This window comes from Chionomys nivalis, chromosome 3 (assembly GCF_950005125.1).
Source record: "Chionomys nivalis chromosome 3, mChiNiv1.1, whole genome shotgun sequence".
Taxonomy (NCBI): domain Eukaryota; kingdom Metazoa; phylum Chordata; class Mammalia; order Rodentia; family Cricetidae; genus Chionomys; species Chionomys nivalis.
In genome coordinates, this window is record NC_080088.1 from 40,160,347 (window position 1) to 40,181,115 (window position 20,769).

A 20,769-nucleotide genomic window follows, 5' to 3' on the forward strand; every position below is an offset into this window, starting at 1 on the left:
TTGGTCAAGCTTGTTGAGCATTTTATTAATTATCTCTGCTGGATTTCTTTTTGTTATTTGTTTGATTATTTACAAGGAGCCAATGTGATAACTTTCACTGTGTATGTAAATTTGTCTTCTTCTTTAGTTCTGCCTATTTGGAGATTATATACCAGTTTGAGATTATTTAAATTGCTTGAAGGATTTCCCAGGGTTGAATTCAGGTTTTCGGGCCTATGCAGCAAGCACTTTTACCCACTGAACAGTCTTACTGGTCCCTGGATTTAACATTTTATCACTGCAATATATCCCTTTTCTGTCTGCCAATGTATTGTGCCTTGAAGCGTATCTTCTCGGATCCTGAAATAGTTAACTATTTTTCATGTTTCTGTGATGTATCTTATTTCCATCTTTCACTGCACTGTTTACATGCCGTGTCTTTCTGCCGTGTCTTTTGTTGAGTAGGGATAGACAAAGGTTTTTAATGGTCAGTCAGATAGATTTTGTCCTTTAATTTGGTTTATGGTTCTTGCTCCAAATATTCTAATTTAGAAATATACATGGCACTCAGGAATCTGCATTTTAAGAAGCACCTAAGGTAATTAAGTAGAGATAAACAGGATGCTGAATCAATTTTCCAGATGAACGTAGAGGTCGTCAGTCTGGATGCTCACAGAAGCTGCAGTGAGAACAGAGAGAAGGGAGTATAGCCAACGGCCCAGACTCCAAACACTAGTTCCCCAGGTATGCTAGAGTAACTGAAAGGAGCCGTGGGGATAAGCAAGCCATTTCATATTTTTCAACACCAAAAGCAAGGGTATTGAAGAAGAAACAGCATCTGGAAGGGTGTGCAAAGTTGCATCTTCGAGATGTAGATAGCTACTTCAGAAAGGCGAGGCTAAGATGGAACAGGATTTTGTTTCCTGGGGTAAGACTCCATAGGGAAAGTAGAAATCTTTTTTTTTTTTTTTTTTTTTGCTTTATTTTTGTTTTGTTTTGCGAGACAGGGTTTCTCTGTGTAATAGCCCTAACTGTCTTAGAATTAGCTCTGTATACCAGGTTGACCTCCAACTCAGAGATCCTCCTTCCTCTGCCTTCCCAGTGCTGGGATTAAAGGCATGCACCACCACACCGGGCAGAAATTCTTGGAGGAAGGAAATTATTGAGGCAAAATGATAAGTAGTTTGAGGACGAGAATGCAAGAGTTCCAGCAAAACCCTCCCCTGTGCGTGTCCAATGAGGAAAACAAACAGATGAATGTCCTGAGTGCGTCTGGCAGCGAAGACTCCAAGACAGACCTCGCCTCTGTAGGCCCTCTGCAGCCAGTGCTCTGTGTATGTCCTGGAGAGCAAGGCAGCCAAACTAGTAATTCTCAGAGATCTCACTTACTGAAGTGACAGCAATTCCCTGAGGAAATCTCTACTTTAGGGATTACCAAGTCAAGAATTTCCTGCTGGACCATAGGGTTATTTCTTGTTGTTTAATCCATTACTACTTCTAAGAACTCTAGATCATTTGAAACTGCCCACAAGGAGACTGTAGTCAAAGCTAGTAGGAGGAAAAGGGCCGCAAGAACAGACTAAACAACCACAATGTGTATGCAGAGGACCTGTTCCTGGGAGGCCTGCTTTTTTCTGAGAAAACTGAAGAGCAGTGGGCTGGGGAAAGGTGAAGTGAGGGGTAACTGGGAGGAGTGGAGGGGGGAGGCTGCAGGCGGGATGTATTTATTGTATGAGAGAAGAATAAATAAAAAAGAAAAGGAAGCGGGGAAAGCTATGCTGGCCAGCGCTCACTCTGGTGTGGCTGGTCTCCTTGGGACCAGCGCAGTGCTGGGTGGTTCCCTTAAAGCCAGCCTGACCTGAATTATGTTGTTGAAGACTAAGGCATATGGGGCTGAAAGGGGCCTAGCTTGTATTACTGCTCCTTCTTCATCTGTCTTCTTTCTCCGAGAGAAGCATGTGTTTCTTGAGTGGTGACATAAGTAAAGGCATTTTGAAAGGATACTCTAAAGTTGTCATAGAAACGTAAATCATGACTATTATAATAATATGAGCAGTTATTCCCTGTAGGAAAATGATTAAAGTGTATAAAGGCCTTATAAATGTCTTAGGAGAACAGAGATTCCTAAAGCGGCTTTTATAGTTCAGTCACGGTGTCTGTGTTATTGAGCCTGCAAGAGGGGGCTCTCTAGGGCTAAAGCAGATTCCAGGATACTCACTCTCCAGAACTCCTGGATTCAGCTGCCCCATTTAGCTCACTTCAGATATGGCGAGAGGCAGCTAAGAATAGAGATGGCGGAGGTGATGGTGTGATCGTTTGCAGTGTTGTGTGCAGTTAATGCATTTACTCGGTGATTATAACTGACCGTATGTGCAGAGGCCGTGACTGAATTGAGCAGGCGTTTTATTTTGTGGTATTCTTCACTCACTCCTGGCTGCCGACTTTGTTACTTGAATCTAATGAACTGATGAGCGCATGGCTACTCTTGATAATGACAACAAGATGTTTAGAGCTTAATCTGTTCACAGATTATAAATAAGGAAATTGATTTGTCATTTCTAGTTCACTTTAATGGGATTTTAACTCTCTAACTTGTACACTGCATGCAATCAATACTTATTGAATTTCTCTTTGGGTAACGAAACAATGTGCAGGCACTGGGGAAAAATAAGAAGCATAGTTTTTATCCTCACTAGGGATATGAAGTGGATTTACTTGGAGGGATAAGGTGTCTGTCTAGTAGTCTTTAAAGTGACAATAATGATAGCTAACGTTCCTTTAGTGCTTTCCTGGGTTAGGAACCCATGTACATAGGCGTTCATTGATTTCCCACAACAGCTCTGTGAGGTGGGTATCGTTTGTTGGTGCCACGCTCAACACAGAAAGCAATTGAGACACAGAGGCATTGTGTGATTTGCTAGCAAGTGACGGACTTGGAACTCAAGTCCAGACAGCCTGATCCAGAAGCCTGCATCCTTAATCAACAACCTTACTGCCTCTTATTCCAAAACAGTGTAAGGCAATGAGTATTCCCATAAAGCCCAATGTGATAACAACTAGCTTCATGTGGCAACAAATTTGAATTTAGTAAAATAAAAACATTAGCTCAGCGGGTGAACGAACCGTATCTTGATGGTTTGGAGTTAAGTGCTGCCGGCAGTTAGTCCTGGACATGCCCACTGCTGAAGACAGAACCTCAGGGCAGCACTAGAGAACAAGGCGATGACGGCCACAGAGAAAGTGATGAGGGATGTGTGGAAGATGCTGGTGATTGGGGGCCAAGTTATTGGGCAGACAGACTTAACCCTCCTCCCAAAGGCTTATCTCATAGGTAAGAGAGAAGGACATTGTAAGAATTCAGTTCTACATGTGGTGAAGAGTGCAGCTATGAGCTGTCGAACTGAAGCTGATCAGAAAGCATATGCTAATAAGGTGCTAAAGGAGATAACTAAGATTTGCAGTCGTGTGTGTAGAAATCACCTAAATCATGACAGTTAATGAGTTCAAAAGTAAGAAACGGAAACCTTGGGGGGAATTTAAAGAGTTGAAGTTCCTAAAGGAGGCGTCATAGAAAAGTTGATCAGCATAGAATATAGCTAAAAAGGATGGCCGACTACATGAGCAAACACAGAAGTCCTGAAAGGAGCGGCGTTGTCCTTACTACAAAATGCCCGAGATACAAGGTGGAAAAAAGAAACAAACATTGGGAGGTTAGCACTAACCTTTGGACACGTGATTACATTTAACTGGTGCAAACCAAATGGAGTGACCGAGCAGCCAGGAAACAGACACAGCCTGAAATCAGTCTTTCGTGAAGGTTGGAGCTAGAAGAAGGGAAGAATGGCTATAGAACACAGGGGAAGACCTTTTTGACATAGAGGAATTGAGCTTCACTGAAGGCAATTGAGAAGTCACTAGAAAGAAAAGCAATTGGCAGTAGCCTTTATCCCATGAATTCAAACGTCCAGGACGCCAGTGGCATCTCTTGGTTGCTCTGTTCTCTTTTTCTCCCAACACTCTCCTAAGAATCCTACTGTTCCTTTCTTTCTAGAAGTAATTCTATAGGCACGGTTACTAAATTGGACTTGTTAGCATCTTATCTCTCTTGATGTGTATCATTTCCTTTACTGAATTTATTTCTCTTTTAAAAGTTACACTGAAGCACTGCAGTGAACTGTGCCCATGTGTAATTGTGATGTGTTGCTCAAGAGACACGTGAGGGGGGTGGCGCTAAGGAGTGGCGCTCCTGTTGATTCCCATATGGTCCTGCTTCCTGTGGAGAAAGCCTACCTGCATTACCATAAAAGCTCTGAATGGCTTTAAGTATCAGATCCTTGATGACTAGGTGTTACTCTGCCTGTTGTGTTAGACTCTTAATATAACAGCAGATGTTGCTTCTTGTGTTAAGAGCCGTGCTTAGCATAGTGTTAACTTTCTTGTAACCTACAGTTTAAATTCTTAGGACTCACAGCATTTGTATTCACTTAGTCGAGTATTAATTAAGCAAATGGGGATGGAAGAGAGACACCTCTTCTAATTCTAGAAGGGACTTTGAAAAACTTTGGTTTGGAAGGTATTTTATATTAGTGCAGGGTATAGATAAGTCCTCAGAGTGGTTTAAGAGTGTGTCTACCCGGAGCGTTCTGGCTAACAGGCTAGTACATTACCAGGAGTTGTGTTATAAAAATACAAGTTTTGGCTGGGCGGTGGTGGCGCACACCTTTAATAGGGAGGCAGAGGCAGGTGGATCTTAGTTTTGATCCTGTCTCAAAAGATTCAGGAATGGTTCAGGAATCTTTGTTTTTTGACCAAGTTCTTTTTCCAGTTTACATCCTCTCATAGCTATACTAAGCAAAACAGAAATTTAATAAGCAAACTAAATATACTAAAACCTTGAAGGATGACATGACATAATAAATATATTAATTTAGCAAATAGGTTCTAGGTATTGCACTGTTTTCTAGGGATTCAAAGATGAAAGGCACATGGCCCCTGCTCTCTCAAGCTCCCGGTGTGAGAGAAGAGGTAATGGGTGTTCAGTAAGACAGTGCAGACAGTGAGGTGACAGCGATGTAGACAGAGAGAGTTACAGAAACATAGAGGAGAACCCAACACGGCTGGGCTTGGGGTGTGAGGGAAAGCAAGATCAGGAGGGGTTTATGGAAGTAGCTAAACTTTTTCATAACAGATCACTTGCTCCCTATTTAAATAGTTTTTCTTAGAATCTTTCTAAAATATTTCATATATTTCCATGGTTTTTTGTTTTTTTTTCTTCTTCTTCTTCTTTGGTTTTTCGAGACAGGGTTTCTCTGTAGCGTTGAAGCCTGTCCTGGAACTAGCTCTTGTAGACCAGGCTGACTTCAGACTCACAGAGATCCGCCTGTCTCTGCCTCCCGAGTGCTGGGATTAAAGGCCTGCGCCTCTGCCACCACTGCCTTAACCTTTTTTGTTTTGATGATTTGGCGTAGTCGTATGTTATCAGTCTTTTTATGTCATATACCAAAACAGCAGTACTTTTTATTGCAATATGTAACATTAATTTCCGTTCTCTAAAACAGTGTCCAATGTTTGTGACTTTGCTGTCATCATGTTATCCTGTTGTTTTTGTCTGTTCCTTATCTTCCTAATGTCAGTGACTATGTATAGAGTACCACATGTACTCAAACGCTTTCCTGGCCAAAGGATGTAGATCTAAGCGGATACAGCAAAATACGAAGCATTCTGTTGAGTTGTGAAGTTTAGTGGATTTTATGAAATCTTTTAAATAATTAAGTTGTCTTGTTATCATTATTATTGTAAAGCCAATAGATGCTTTATAGATATACAAAGCATCTCTTTCATCAGAAGCTCAGCAACACCAAGGCTGGTTCATGGCAATCCAGAGGTATAAGCCCAGTACCAGAATAGCTCCATTCTATAGAATCAGCAGTTCTCAAGCTGAGCATTACAGCAGAATCGTTTGGAGATTTATATGCTAGGCCTTACCCCCAGAGAACCTGATTCTGCTAGCTTGATGGATAGTTTTCTGTTTTGGAAGGGAGCGAAGGAGTACTGCAGTGTGGGGAGTCAAAGTCCCACAGTACAGCCAAGGCCAATTTCAAATGCATAATCCTGCCTCAACCTCTCCAACACTGAGATTACAGGGGTACAACCCGCCTGACTCTATATATTAATTTCTAAGTTCCTTTGAAAAGTCTGATGTCTACCCTTGAATCGTCATACATCGGATTATTGTATATCAGAATTTGCTCCAAAATAGTTAAATACTTGAATAGTTAAATAGGCAACAAAAGCCTAGATCATGGGGAATAAAAAGAGCTTGAAATGTATTGTGACTGAGAAAACCATTGGACTCACTTGGATTTGACGTGATCCCTCTGACTACGTTGTGGAAAATGAGTAGGTGAGGGAATGCTTCCTGTAGGGAAACTAAGAGACCACGTTAGATAATTCAGGCAAAGAAGTAAACAGGGCATCTCCCTAAAGGATGATAGTTGAGGGCTGACCAAAGGGCAGGATTTGCTGACAGAGCAATTGTAGTGGGGAAGGAATCAAAGTTCACTCTAAGGTTTTGACTCCAATATCAAAGATATCTCAACAAAGGGATTGCCTTTTGCCAAGGCTATGAAAACCGAAAGAGGAATAGGTTTGGGAAGAAAACAAGGATTTTTTTTTTTTTTTTTTTGTAAATTAACTCTGCAGTATCTATAGACATTCCTAGAGGTAGCCTGGTTAATGTGGTAGTCTAAAATCCCCAGGATTTATGTAAACTTGTGATTCATCAACATACATAAAATCGTAAGAGTAGATGAAATTGCCTAAGGGAACAGACAGAGAAGAAATAGGATAGGGTACTCCAGAGCAGCAAGAGTGGGGAGAGAAGTAAGGACCACCTAAGTGACCAGCCGGTGAGATGGGAGGAAGCCCAGAGTGGTGTTGTCATGGAGACTGCGTGAAGAAAGGCTGCAGAGCCCGGGGAAGTCAGTGTGGAGAAACTGGCAACCTTGACCAGAAATGGTTCAGTAGGAAGATGTTGTGAAGATCATATAGGAAGGAGCTCTAAAGAGATGTGAGTCCAGGGGATCTGATGCCCTTTTCTGGCCTCTGTGGGTACCAGGCATGTACATTCATTCATACATGGAGGCAGAACACTTGGGTACATAAAATAAAAATAAAGAAGCATTTGAGAAAAGGAGTGTGAGGGCCAGTAAGATTGCACAGCGTGTAACTGTGCTTGCCGCCAAGCTGATGGCCTGAGCTGGATCTCTGGTCCACTCCGTGGAAGGAGAAAACTGACTTACACAGCTGTTCTCAGGCACCACGTGTGCATCATGGTGTGTGCCTCCCAGATAATGATAATTGTTGTGCGCATACGGGTGAAAAAGCATAGCATCTTCTAGTCATAAGCTGCACCGTGAAATCTCAACAATATTGTTACCTAAACAAGACCCACATAAAGATCCTCCCAGTTGCCGTGTTGATGTGGATGAAGGAAATTTCAGAAGACCCACCCTGGGGGAAGAGCTACAGGTCAGCAGTGGCTGCTAAGAAAGGGAGCACCCATGGTAGGACAGCCAGTCCCAAGTGGTCAACCCGAAACACACTGTCCATACAGGAACACTGAATAGACTAAGGGATTGTATGTATACACACGCATACACACACAATAACTGAAGTCTTAAATTTGAGAAGTTGCGAGGTCAGAGGGCGAACACAGTAGGACTGGAGAAGAGGAGAGGGGAGGATGGAAATGTAAACACAGTACTCATATATTGAATTCTCAAAAAATAGAACTTTTACATTTAAAAGAATGAGGAAAAACAGAGCTGGAAATAGGTAACGGCTTGGAGGCCTTCCTGTGGGGATGAGCAGAGAAACAGCATGGTACCTGGCAGAAGGCAAGGCACCTCTGTATGTTGTGGGGAATTATCCAGCCGAGGAGGGAATGCCATGCTCAAGAGCGAGAAGGATGTGTGACTCCGTCTGTGCAGGATGAAATTTTTACTGCACAGAAGATTCAGATTTAGCCTGAGGGGCCCAGACAGCCTAAGGTGCTAGCAGGAGGAAAGTGATCCTCTGGGCATACATTCAAGGAGGTAGAAAAAGCAGCGGAGGAAGTTCTTATTGTTATTTATTCTAGCCTAGGAAACCAAGTCAGCTCTATTAAGTCTAGAGAAGAGATACTGGAAATTTCCAAAAGCAGCAAAAGTATGAAATTATTCTCGGGACAAGGAAAGTGGACAGCAGGATTGGTGGGTGACTCCAGGGCACACTTGAATTTGAAAAGGACTCGGCTACTAGGATGCAGTTTTCTGAGCTGCACATTCAGGAAACGGAATTCTGGGGGCACAATAAAGGAAGAAGAGGCTCTGGCCAGGATTGGAGTTTTGTCAGATGAATGCGGCTGAGAAAGATAGAGAGTGACAGAGGGTGGAAGAATGGGTCACAGCTTGTGCTTCGTGGGAAGGAAGTAAAGCTTTGAAAGCGCGAAGGGAATTATCAGATGTTCATCTCAAATGTAGGGTCAAATAGGGTGGATGATTAGAATTGTCGAGTGAGGGGCAAGGTGGAAGATAGGAGGTGACGAGCAGACCAGAGGACGGGGTGCTGTAGGGATGGCCATTGCTCTAAGCCGAATGAGGCCACTCAACAGTTTGTGTGGTGGCTCTAATGATGACTACGATCAATCCATTAGGTGCATGACTACAAAGAAGGAACCCCAGAAGAGAAGACGTACTCCATAGAACTGTGGGATATTGGAGGCTCTGTGGGCAGTGCCAGCAGCGTGAAAAGCACGAGAGCAGTGTTCTACAACTCTGTAAATGGTAAGTGTCTTCATTTCTGCCATCTGTTAGTGGTCTAGAAGTGCTGATCATTGATGTGAAATGCCATGACACGCTGGGCTTGTCTTCCTGTGAGAAAGCTGATGTGCTTAAGTCTTGATTTAAATCTGCATGTCACAGTCTAACTTATTAGCCTCTGGTGTCTGCTGCAGGCATTGTTTCCTTACTATAGGGCCACTCCATTTTTACGTTTTTATGTATATGATATATATTATATGTAATAAAAATATTCATTTTAGAAGCTCAGCAGTAGTAGTTTTCCATATGTCTTTTTCCAAAGGCCTTTAATGCTATTTATCCCTCTCCATTCTCTTTCCTCAACCTTGCTCTTTCACCCCAAACCAAGTTCAACACTCCTCTTCCATCCTTCCCTTTTAACCCTTGATACCAGTTCATTCTGTCTCACCTCCCTTTAAACCCCCTCCCTCCCCATGGCCCTTTAGTAATCCCCCAGCCTCTGTAGGCATTCCAGATGAACTGTATCTGAGAATAAGTACCCTTTCTTTCCTCCCACTCTGATGACCCAGGTTACTGATCTCGGTAGAAAGCCTATGGAGTGTCTCTCCAGCCTCTTTAATTAGAATATATTCTCATCAGATGTCAGTCTGACTCCATCAGTTGGCCCTAGCACTTCAGCTTAAATGAGAAAAGAAGACGTAGAAAAGAATGCTCAGACATCCTTAAGAGCTCAGACATTCCCTAAAGACCATCAAGAGATAAAATTCTGAAGTTTTTGTTTGTTTGTTTGTTTGTTTCTGTTTTTTTTTGTTGTTGTTGTTCTTTGTCCATCTAATAACCAGCCTAGGTGAAAATATCATTTTCTTATGGTCTGGTGAAATTTTATTCCGCTTTTCTATAATCTTTTGCTATCAAATTGACTACAAATTTATGTTACCTAAAAAAAATATGCTCATCTAAAGATGACCTGCACGACAGCACCGGTTGGTGACCCAGTGCAGATGGAATAAGTTTCCCGAGGCCCTGCCTCTAGGCAAAGAGCTACAGGGCAATTAATGAGCACTGGAAGAGAGTCTGTCCTCTCTAGGAGAGAAGCCTCCTTCTCTAGGGATGATCCCCTGAGAGCTTGTTCAAGCTCAGGTGGTCAGCCACAAACACATAAACAGGCAGCAAACAATATAAAACAAATATACTCAGCAGGCTGCATTTATAAATACATACATGTGTAACAATAATTAAAGAGGGAGCCTGAATTTGCGAGCGAATGGGGGGACACAGGAGAAATCAGAGGGGATATCAGAAAGGGTAAAAATTATGTAAATATTGTACTCATGTATGAAATTTTAAAAAAATAATTTTAATTAAAAAAGAAAGAGTATGGCTGGACAATGGTGGCACATGGCTTTAATCCCAGCACTCGGGAGGCAGAGAAAGGTGGACATCTGTGAGTTCGAGACCAGCCTGGTCTACAGAGCTAGTTCCAGGACAAGCTCCAAAGCTACACAGAGAAAACCTGTCTTGATAAAAAAATGAATAAATAAGTAAGTAGAGTGTGAAAATCTATGGTTCTTATATCACAAGATGATGTTCCGAATTCCAGCAGGCGTTGAAGTTTCTTCTTTTACCTTTGCTCTTCTGTCCAGGACTTTAGTTGATCTATTTACTTGTGTTTCTGAGCCGTGTTACATTTTGTTATTTTCTTCAATCTCAAAAAATTCATATCTTTTCTACTATTCATACTTTTTAAATTTTTAAAATTTTATATAGTTTTTTAATATTTTATGTTTACTGATGTTTTGTTTGCATATATATCTGTGTATCATATTCATGCTTGGTGCCTACAATGGCCAGGTAGGCGCATCTGATCCCCTGGAACTGGAGTTACAGACTCTTGTGAGCTGTCATGTGAGTGCTGGGAATTGAACCCGGGTCCTCTGGAAAACAGTCAGTGCTTCAACCACTGAGCCATCTCTCCAGCCCTCATGCACACTTGACTGCATCCCCTTACTATCTCCTAGCGACGTGTTTCTTTGCTAATAGACACAAGATTGAACATAGTCACAGTAGTTTGACTGTGGACTCTTGCTCTTTTCAGTTCATTCGCCCTTCATCCCTGTCCTCCATTTTCATTTTCTCCTCCCCTCATTTGCCTTTTAAGTCAGGGTCTCTCTATGTTGCCTTGGTTGGCCCCAAACTTAAATTCTCCTGCCTCAGTTTACCAAATGCAGGAGTCTAAGCATGTGTCACTACAATGGGCTAACCAAATCTCTTAAATAACAAGCTTACATAGCTAGCAATGAATTCAAAGAACAACAAAATTAAATTCTTGAGCGGTTGAAATTCAAAAGATCTACAGCTCAATATTTTGTTTATTAAAGAATCACAACTGAGGGGCTGGAGGAATGATTCAGCGGATAAGAACACCGGCTGCCCTTGGAGAAGACCCAGCTGAATCCCAGCACCCACAGGGCAGCTCTCAGCTGTCTGTAACCTCAGCTCCAGGAGATTCACTGCCCTCTTCTACCTCCACAGTCACCTGCACACGTGTGTGTACGCACAAACAGACACACATGCACATAAATAGAACTGGACATTAAGAACAGTAGGCTGGCGATTGGGCTGAAAGTGTAGCACATGTATCTTGGATCTGAGAGGAAAAGGCAGGAGTATGAAGAATTCCAAGCCAGACTGGGCTGCACAGTGAGCCAAACCAGTATCCTCAGTATAGTAAAAGCCTGGATTTGTTTTTTAAAAGGAAAAACCGAAGTTATAAAAATTAAAGCGGTGCTATTTTAATACATTTTACCAGTGCAGAAAGAGTGTAGTTTCTGAATGAATATAATATGTTAATAAGCAATGCTCCTCATTGGTGAAGTGCTTCTAGAAGCAGTTCCAAGCATGAAGTTGGCACTCAGGGCCTGCTGGATGAGAATATCAAAAGGCATTCTGAATATTTTATGACGTTCTGTTAGCCTTTGGGAAATAAAAAAGAAAACACTTTTAAAAGTATATTAGTAGCAAAGCTTTATAGTTATTTGAAAATTTTTGTAAAGAACATCTTGAAAGGCTTGTCTGATTTTGTTAGTCATACTTGAATACTAGATCACTGAGCCCCTAAGATTTGTACTTACTGTGTTTGCCCTTGTTGATTGTAAAGGAAGAGATGCTGATGAATGCTGACATCATTTTACATATTCATTTTAGGTATTATTTTAGTACATGACTTAACAAATAAAAAGTCATCTCAGAACTTATATCGCTGGTCATTGGAAGTTCTCAATAGAGATTTGGTTCCGACTGGAGTCCTGGTGACAAATGGGTAAGCTAGGAATTACTTTACAATTGGTTTTAAATGTGTGTGCAATCCTGAGAATTCACATTAAAAAATAAAACTTTGTAAGATGTATGATGGGCTCTATATTTTAGTCTATACACAGTCTTTCCATTATCTCAATGGTATCTTTCATGGCAGTGGTTTTATTTTGATAAAATCTAATTACTTAGTTTTCCTACTCTGGATTTTGCTCTTGGTATTATATCTAAGAACTGTTTGCTTGATTTCAGATCATACAGATTTTCTTCTGTGTTTTTTTCTATAGGTCTTATAAATTGGGGTTTATACTAGATTTCTGGCCTGCTTTAACTTTTATATAATATGTGTGATTTGGGCTTATCAATCTTAAATTTGAATGTCGCTTGTTCCAGCGTCGTTTGTTAACAAGAGTATCCTGTCTCCACTGAGTCGCTTTCATCCTTTGACAAAATCAGCTGACCATATTTGTACAGGTCGGCTTCTGTACTTTGTTCTATTGATCTATGTGTCTACTCCCTTTGGAACCTTGAGCCTACGTAAATATTTCCTCCTGAGAGTTCTGACACTGTAGCTCAGTAGAGCCATTCCCTAGCACGCGTGAGGCCCCAGGTTCAATCCTTACCACCAGTTTAAAAAATAAAACAGCAAGATCGAAAGTCCTAGTGTGTTTTCAAAGTGTATCTCTTGGATCTTGAATCTTCTCTCAATGATAGTTATAGTGTTGAAGAGATGTAAAACTGTTGTTTTTGTTTCTCGGAGGGTTATTGTACATATAAAATGATAGGGTTTGAGGGGAAAGTGCTAGTCATATCTGTCCATAATAAAATTCTTCACCAGTTTTTTACGTAATGATTTTAACATGATTTCAAGATCTAATTTCAATTTGGATGATGATTTTTTTTATGAAAGAGGCGATAAGGAAAACCAAAATCAATCTGGTACAATTTTCTTTTAAAATTAATATTTAGGAGATGAGTCATTGTATACATTTGTGATTCAGTGAATATAGCTCTTGATGAAACGAAGAGCTAAAATGGAAGATGAGCACATATACTTACAGGGTAATCTATAGGGGCTTATATAAGGTCCAGATAGTAGAGAGTGTGTGTCAGATGCTATTCTATAGGGGCTTATATAAGGTCCAGATAGTGGAGAGTGTGTGTCAGATGCTAATCTATAGGAGCTTATATAAGGTCCAGATAGTGGACAGTGTGTGTCAGAGATGGTATTTGATAGAAAACACAAATCTTCCATAAGAAAATCTGTGAATATAAGAAAAAGAAATAATCCGGAAGGAAGGTACCCCGAAAACCTCATTCTCTAGTCGTTCAAACTTCATTTCAAACCATGTCTCCTAAGTCAGGCATGTGTAGGGAAGAAGGTGCTGGCTCATGGGCCTTGAACTTGAGCTATTATTGGCTTTGATGCATATAAGACAGGTGATGATATTTATATGAGATGGACTACATAGTTCAAACTAACTGTGTTCTGCGGTGGAACCATAGCTGAGGCTCTAATGCCATTGTAGGATGGAGAGATGTAGCAACCCTCTGTTCCCAGCCCACTTTAGATTGCTCAAAAAGAAAGAAAAAGGCTAGGATAGAAGAGAAGCTGTGCTCCAGTGGGTTTTATTGATTGAATTATGCAATATTGATTGTTCAAAAGCAGATTTTGCTGACTGTTGTAAATAGAGCTTATAACATGTCAGAAAGATCTATTTTGCTTCTAATAGGTGAATAGAATTTCAATTAATTAACAACAATAGACTTTATGTTCCTTTCAATAATGAGAAATATCATTTGTATTGCTACTCAATCCTTTGGGTAAAAATGGAAATAAAATGAATTATAATAGACCCCCACCCTTCTATCTCTAAGAGATTCTGATAGTCGATCTTTGTCTGTCATGGCTGTCATGTTAGGATAATTATTTACTTCTTTTTTTGCCTTTTATTATTATGTTTGGCATTTCAGCTGTTTTCCCTCCACTCCCATTCTAAGCTGTAGTCTCTCTTAGGCTCTCTGTCCTCTAGCCTGCAGCTAGCCTACTTCTTTGTACTCTGAAAACCACTCATAGGAAGGAATGCATAGGAAAGGTAGAGAATTTGTGCTTGAAGTACCTGCATTGCACGCTAGGCCCCTGGGTTTTCCATACACTGAGCTTCAAATCCACTTTCTGCCTCTACATTGAAAATTTTTGAAGCTGATACCTGTTGAAGACAGAGCGTTGTTGGACAGTTAAGTCACATTAGGCCCTCAGTGGTCCAAGTTATTTGTTAGAAAGACATACAGGAACAGATGTTGAGTAGTAAGATGAGTAACTGGAATTTAATAGATGAGGAATTGATGATGAATAAGCATATGGAAGGAAGGAATTAGGAGAAAAACTATTTCTAGATGGTGAGGAGCCGGAATTAGTTAATTATCACTAAAATTGTGTAAGTGTCTTGCATTTGACTAGTACATGTCTACATAGGAAAGGTAAATTCCATTCACCTCTTCCTGGTTATTTGTCACAGGGATTATGACCGAGAACAATTTGCTGATAACCAAATCCCACTGTTGGTAATAGGGACCAAACTGGACCAGATTCACGAAACCAAGCGCCATGAAGTTTTGACTAGGACTGCTTTTTTGGCTGAGGACTTCAATGCTGAAGAGATTAATTTGGTATGTGTTTTCACTAATGTGTGTCTGGGTGATATTCTAGTCATACAAGCATCATACTCAAAGCAAAGTCCCCAAACAGAGTAGATCAGGATCCGCATCAGGATGTCACATGAGGGTCTCTCTCACTTGGAACTTGTACACTGATTTGTTGGAATCCTCAAACTATGTGCTGTGAATAATACAAATCATAGAATCTTTCTTGAGAAAACTTAAAAAGCATACCAAATTCAAGAGTCATATTGATTAAGGTGACACTATTTGTTAGTCATTGTTTTTTAAAAAAACCTCTTAATCCCAGCACTCAGGAGGCAGAGGCATGTGGATGGCTGTTAGTTCGAGGCCAGCCTAGACTACAGAGCGATTTCCAAGGCTACACAGAGAAACCCTGTCTCAAAAAAGAAAAAAGAAATAATCACACAGAAACTGTATTAATTAAATCATTGCTTGGCCCATTAGCTCTAGCTTCTTATTGGCTAATTCTTACATCTTAATTCAACCCATCTCCATTAATCTGTGTATCGCCACATGGTAATGGCTTACCGGGTAAAGTTCCGGCTACATGACTTCTCTTTGACTCTGCCTCCTTTCTCCCAGCATTCAGTTTAGTTTTTCCCACCTACCTAAGTTCTGCCCTATCAACAGGCCAAGGCAGTTTCTTTATTCACCAATGGTATTCACAGCACACAGAGGGAGCTCCCACATCAAGAGGGCAGCTGAATATGGGAGTTAAAAATAGAAAGTCAACAAATAACTCTAAAACCTCCGACTGGGACCATGTGACAACATTAGTGCTAGCCACTGTCTCCTGCTTGAATTTGCTTAAACCTCTGGAGGAGTATGACTCTAACATGCATATATCGGAAGCCAAGTCAGAATTTCCTTTTGTGGATACAAATGCAAATTGTGTGAATAAAAATGGTGCTTGGGTTCTTGTGTATAGTACTGTTTCTCATGTGTGTCTAGGTAGCATATAGTTATTTCCATATTCAGATTCATGGTTCAATTATGTTAAATAAGCTACATAGAGCCATTCAGACTTTCCCTCAGCCATGATCAATGACAGATGACTCCTTCAGCTCCAAAAAAGCATGGAATTTCAGATTTCCTACTCAGCTTGAATTGTGGGCTTCAATAGTTAATTTTTATGGGGAAGATGGGAACTTTTTTTGTTTGCTATTTGATTTAGAGTTTTTTGGAGGGTTTTTATTTTGTTTTGTTTTGGGGTTTTTTTGTTGTTGTTGTTCTTGTTTTGGTTTGGTTTTGGTTTTTTTGAGACAAGGTTTCTCTATAGCTTTGGAGCCTGACCTGGGACTCACCCTGTAGACTAGGCTGGCCTTGAAATCACAAAGATGTGCCTGTCTCTGCCTAAGTTTCTACCCAAGTGCTGGAATTAAAGGCGTGTACCACCACCGACCAGCATGGGTTTCTTTTTGTTGTTGTTGTTTTGGTTTGGTTTTTGGCTTTTTTTTCTTTTTTAGTAATTTTCACTCCTACTTATGGTCATCATTTAACATTCTAATGATGAGGTAATCAATATCCATTTTGCTAAAACGTCTAATGCAGGTCTAAAGTTGATTTCTTGTCCATCCCAACTGTTGCAGAAATTCAAACATTATTGCAAATACAGCAGAGTGCACAGTGTATACCTGGTATACCTCCACATGTGGGGTTGTCTGCATTATAGTAAATGATTTTGTACTTAAAAATTTATTTTCTGACAATGAAGAAGAGAAGCGACCTTCCAGTGTCTACTATGTGACATGTAGTAATAGGAGCGGCGGCGGGGCTGTGTCCCGCCACCCGGTTATCTTTACCCGAAATAATTACACGGAAACTGTGTTCTTTTAAACACTGCCTGGCCCATTAGTTCCAGCTTCTTATTGGCTAGCTCTTACATTTTGATCTAACCCATTTCTAATATTCTGTGTAGCACCACGAGCTGGCTTACCAGGAAAGATTTTAACCTGCATCTGTCTGGAGTGAGAGAGTCATGGCAACTCACTGACTCGGCTTCTTTCTCCCAGCATTCTATTCTGTCTACTCCGCCCACCTAAGGGTTGGCCTACCAAATGGGCCAAGGCAGTTTCTTTATTAATTAACCAATGAAAGCAACAGATTAGAAATAAATCACTCCCACATCATTGACAGGCTTGCAGGATCTCACTGGATCTCACAAATCTATGTGCAATCGTCCCCTTTCACAGAGGAGTGAGCCCAGCTTTAGAGCCATAATGACTTCAGCAGGTTGCACAACCTGGAAATGTTTTCACAGATATTTAAATACAGAGATTACTAACTTCCAAGAATCCTGATATCCCTAGTATTTTATGATCTTTGGAAACGGTTATAATTATAATTCCCTCCTAGCGTCTCTCTTTTTCTTTGTGTGTATGAGGAGGGTAGAGAACTAATACAGTTTCTGGCCATTGTTTAAGTGTGACCCATGAAATGCTGTGTATGAACAAAACAAGAAATTGCTTTTAAATGTATTAGAAATAAGCATATGGGCCTGGTAGCTACAAAATATCATTATTAAATATAACAAGAGTAATTTCAAATTTCTCAAGGGGCGCGGGGGACCACAGATGTGTACAAGACACTTATCTTCACAAAAGAGCCTGAATGGTATCTGCACAGTTTGGTCTTGGTGGCATTTGAGGCAAACATGAAAGCCTACACCATCTCTTGAGAGGGCCAACTCTGGTGGCAAGCAAAGATGGTGTAACGCTAGCGTTTGCAAGTGGTTATGGTGGCTTTAGTGTCCCTATTGTCTCCCTCCTCTGAGCTCCGTGTTCTCCTGTCTGAAGAATCTTACTGAATAATAATAATATATCCCTTGCTTACTATTACCAAAATCTGCATGTCTCTGCAGTGTATGGAGAAATCCTTGGCAAGTGTTTGTTCTTTGGCCTGCCACATCTTTTTTTCCATGTTTCCAACTGTTACGCAGCCTGCGCAGTACTTCTTTACTTGAGCACATGGCTCCTGGCCTTAAACAAGTGTGTCCTGTTAGTAATGATTCTAGTTCTGGTTTTCAGAGTAAGCCTATGCAGGTCACCTGATCAGTCCCTTGGTTTGGCTAATAAAGTGCTAGTAATTCACTGCCTTCAGGAATTATTTGATGGTGAGTATGTTGACCCAGTATCTTCCGGCATTGCTCAAATGGCAAAGACTACATGGCTTTACCTTCGCTGGTGCTTTCCTGTTCGTGCATCACGATCTGAATATCGCCTTGTATTTTCTGAGAGTTCTGACGATTTAGCATTGGAAAGGTACGGTGGGATTGGTTGCGCTGAAGCTTCACTTCCCTGTTTTTCTGTGTACCCCTTTGTTTTCCAGGATTGCACAAACCCCCGGTCTTCAGCTGCAGGCTCCTCCAATGCTGTCAAGCTCAGTAGATTTTTTGATAAGGTAATGGCTTCAATTAAGTTATTTTTAAACTTAACATATGATAGCTTAAACTCTTTGTGGAATGCTGTATCCTTTTGTTCCTTTGCCCACAACTGCACAGCCTGAATACCTGTTTTGATCTCTCTTATATGTTAGAATAATTGCTCAAGGCCTGCTGACGTACTTATTCCATCACTAACAGTCTCTAAGCAAAGAGTAAAGGCTATTGGATTCAATTAGGGCTCTTAAAAAGGTATCAGAGTCCTCCATAAAACAATCTATAGTTACCCATATGCCCTTTGTGTAATTACCCACTACTCCATGTCCCAAAAGGCACTGACCAGAGAGATTAAAGCCCTTTATTCTCTCAGCTATTAATATTTTCCATGCAAATGTTACTACTTGTTTGTAGAGTTAGCATGACTCCTTGAATCTCTATTGTTTCCCTATGAGAAGGGCCACATCCCTAGTGTAGCTCCCTCTTGCACTGAACTAGAATGAGACTGTAGTGTGGTTCAGCATACTGGTCGGCTAGAGCACTGGTCGTCCTCATCTCGGGGCTGTGCGGCTGCCTTGCCTAGTGCTGATTTTGCATAGCAACGTAATATAGGACTTTTTCTGCATTCATTACTGGAAAAGATTAATTTCTGTATTACATCTATCTTAAATGTGGTCTCTTAAGAAAAACATTTAGGTGCTAGAGAAATTGCTCAATGGTTAGGAACACTTGCTACTCCTGCAGAGGACCCAGATTCAGGTCCCAGAACCCACATTAGTTGCTCATAACCTCTTGTAACTTCAGCACCAGAGAATCAAATACCTTCTGGCCTCTATGTTGTACACACAATCAAGCAGGCACACACACACACATACAACACATATACATATAAATAAAAATAAGTTTTAAAATTTAAGAAAGACATTAGCCGTCTTACAGATCTTCCATTCAGGTCATTTTTCTTTAGCTATTTGAGTCTCTAATATTCAGAGCCCTTTTCAGTATGTTACCATGAGGTCCAGTCCCCTAAGCGTCCAACAGGGAAGTTTATCTCACTCACAACTTACTAACTGGGGTGTGGCAAAAAGGATCAGATATGCACAGACCCTGATTCAGAGTAGCCAACCCTTCAAGCAGTGGACTGGGAGATCAACAGCTTCCGTTCACTGCCCTGCTGCACAGAGAGCAGCATTTTGGAGGAAGTGATGAAAAGAATTATATTTTCTCTCCACACTGTTTTCAAACCTAAAATGTTGCGGCATTTGCTTGATTTAGATACAAGTTCCCATCTAATACAAAATCCTGTCCCTAAGAACAACATTCTGTAGATCTGTGTTTGATCTGGAAAGGTCTCTTAATATACTTTTAGATGTTTGGTTTTGGTTTAACTTGGTTTGGTTTGGTGTTTCAAGACAGGGTTTCTCTGTGTAGGCCTGGCTGTCCTGGAACTCGCTCTCTAGACCAGGCTGGCTTGCAAACTCAAGAGATCTGTCTGCCTCTGCCTCCCGTGTGCTGGGATAAAAGATGTGTGCCACCACCACCCTGCTTGTTTTAAGTGTTTTTTAAGATTAAAATCTGTAGGTCCCATCCTAGAGAATTAATAGATTTTAGACTGTCATGATCTAAGATCTCAGCAATGCTTTATTTAAAATAAATGAATAGTACTTTAGTTGATCTAAGAAAGGAGCATCATGCATAAGAGAGGACCTTGTAAGTTGGGGGTGAAGAATTCTCAGCAAAAGAGAAAGCTACCCTTGTTGTCTAAATCTCATAGAGTCTATCAGAAAGGAGACTGCCTGGTTTGTACATGTCCTGGATATGAAACCGAAACACCTGGCAATACAGGTTGCCTTTGTCTGTGGATTAAACCTTCCAGAATGCCAGAGGGGTCGAAGTCCTCTGGATTCTCTCAGCTGGTCGTAATTTTGCGCCAGAATAAGGTTTTTCTGACCTGCTAAGAATGGGGAAGGACTCAGTCCTTTGGGGCTCGGGGGGCTTGGTGTTTCAAAGTTATACTAACCAGAAGCCACCTTTTCAGCCTCAAGGGCTGATGAATGCATCTTTGCCCCGGGTCTCTTGTTGCTTAAATACTAACCCAGACATAGTCTTCGAGAGAGAACGAACCTGAATAATGTGTGTTTTAGTCTGTTGTGAGCAGGCTGTCCCAGGCCTGAAAAGACACCGGGCTCTCGGTCAGCACCCTCTGTGTCATCACTCTGGATGTGAATGCCTCAGTCTGTGCTCACAGCAGCGCCACCAGGGCAGGAGGGGTTTTGTGTATTATATAATACTCCCCATCACCTGAAAGCGTGGTTCTCAAACCCACTGTGTTAGGGCACGATCTATGAGCTTTCGCCAGCTGCAATGTATACCCACTGCTTCAGCCTGTTCTTCTGCCGACCACTGAGTAAGGATGCCAGCGAGGCCCATATAAGGGAAGCTCACTGACTGCTTGATGTGTACCATCATCCACATGCAGGATGCACAGAATTCCTCACTGCCTCCCACAGCCTCCTCTTGAGAATAGCTGCACTGCTGTCGCGATTTGCATTGGCTTATGCCTGCTTTTGGAACTGACTGCTGGGAAACTTGGCCCAGTTGCTGCAGTACTCTAGGAAC

General features: G+C 41.2%; 1 protein-coding gene across 1 annotated transcript in view; it reads left to right on the plus strand.

Moving 5' to 3' along the window:
* The window catches only part of Rabl3 (RAB, member of RAS oncogene family like 3), a 32,989-nt gene that overhangs the window by 8,292 nt on the left and 3,928 nt on the right, over positions 1-20,769 (plus strand). The window contains exons 3-6 of the mRNA XM_057764490.1: positions 8,675-8,804; positions 11,985-12,099; positions 14,612-14,762; positions 18,102-18,173. Coding sequence (XP_057620473.1) covers positions 8,675-8,804; positions 11,985-12,099; positions 14,612-14,762; positions 18,102-18,173 — 468 coding nt within the window. The remainder of the gene's footprint in view (positions 1-8,674; positions 8,805-11,984; positions 12,100-14,611; positions 14,763-18,101; positions 18,174-20,769) is intronic.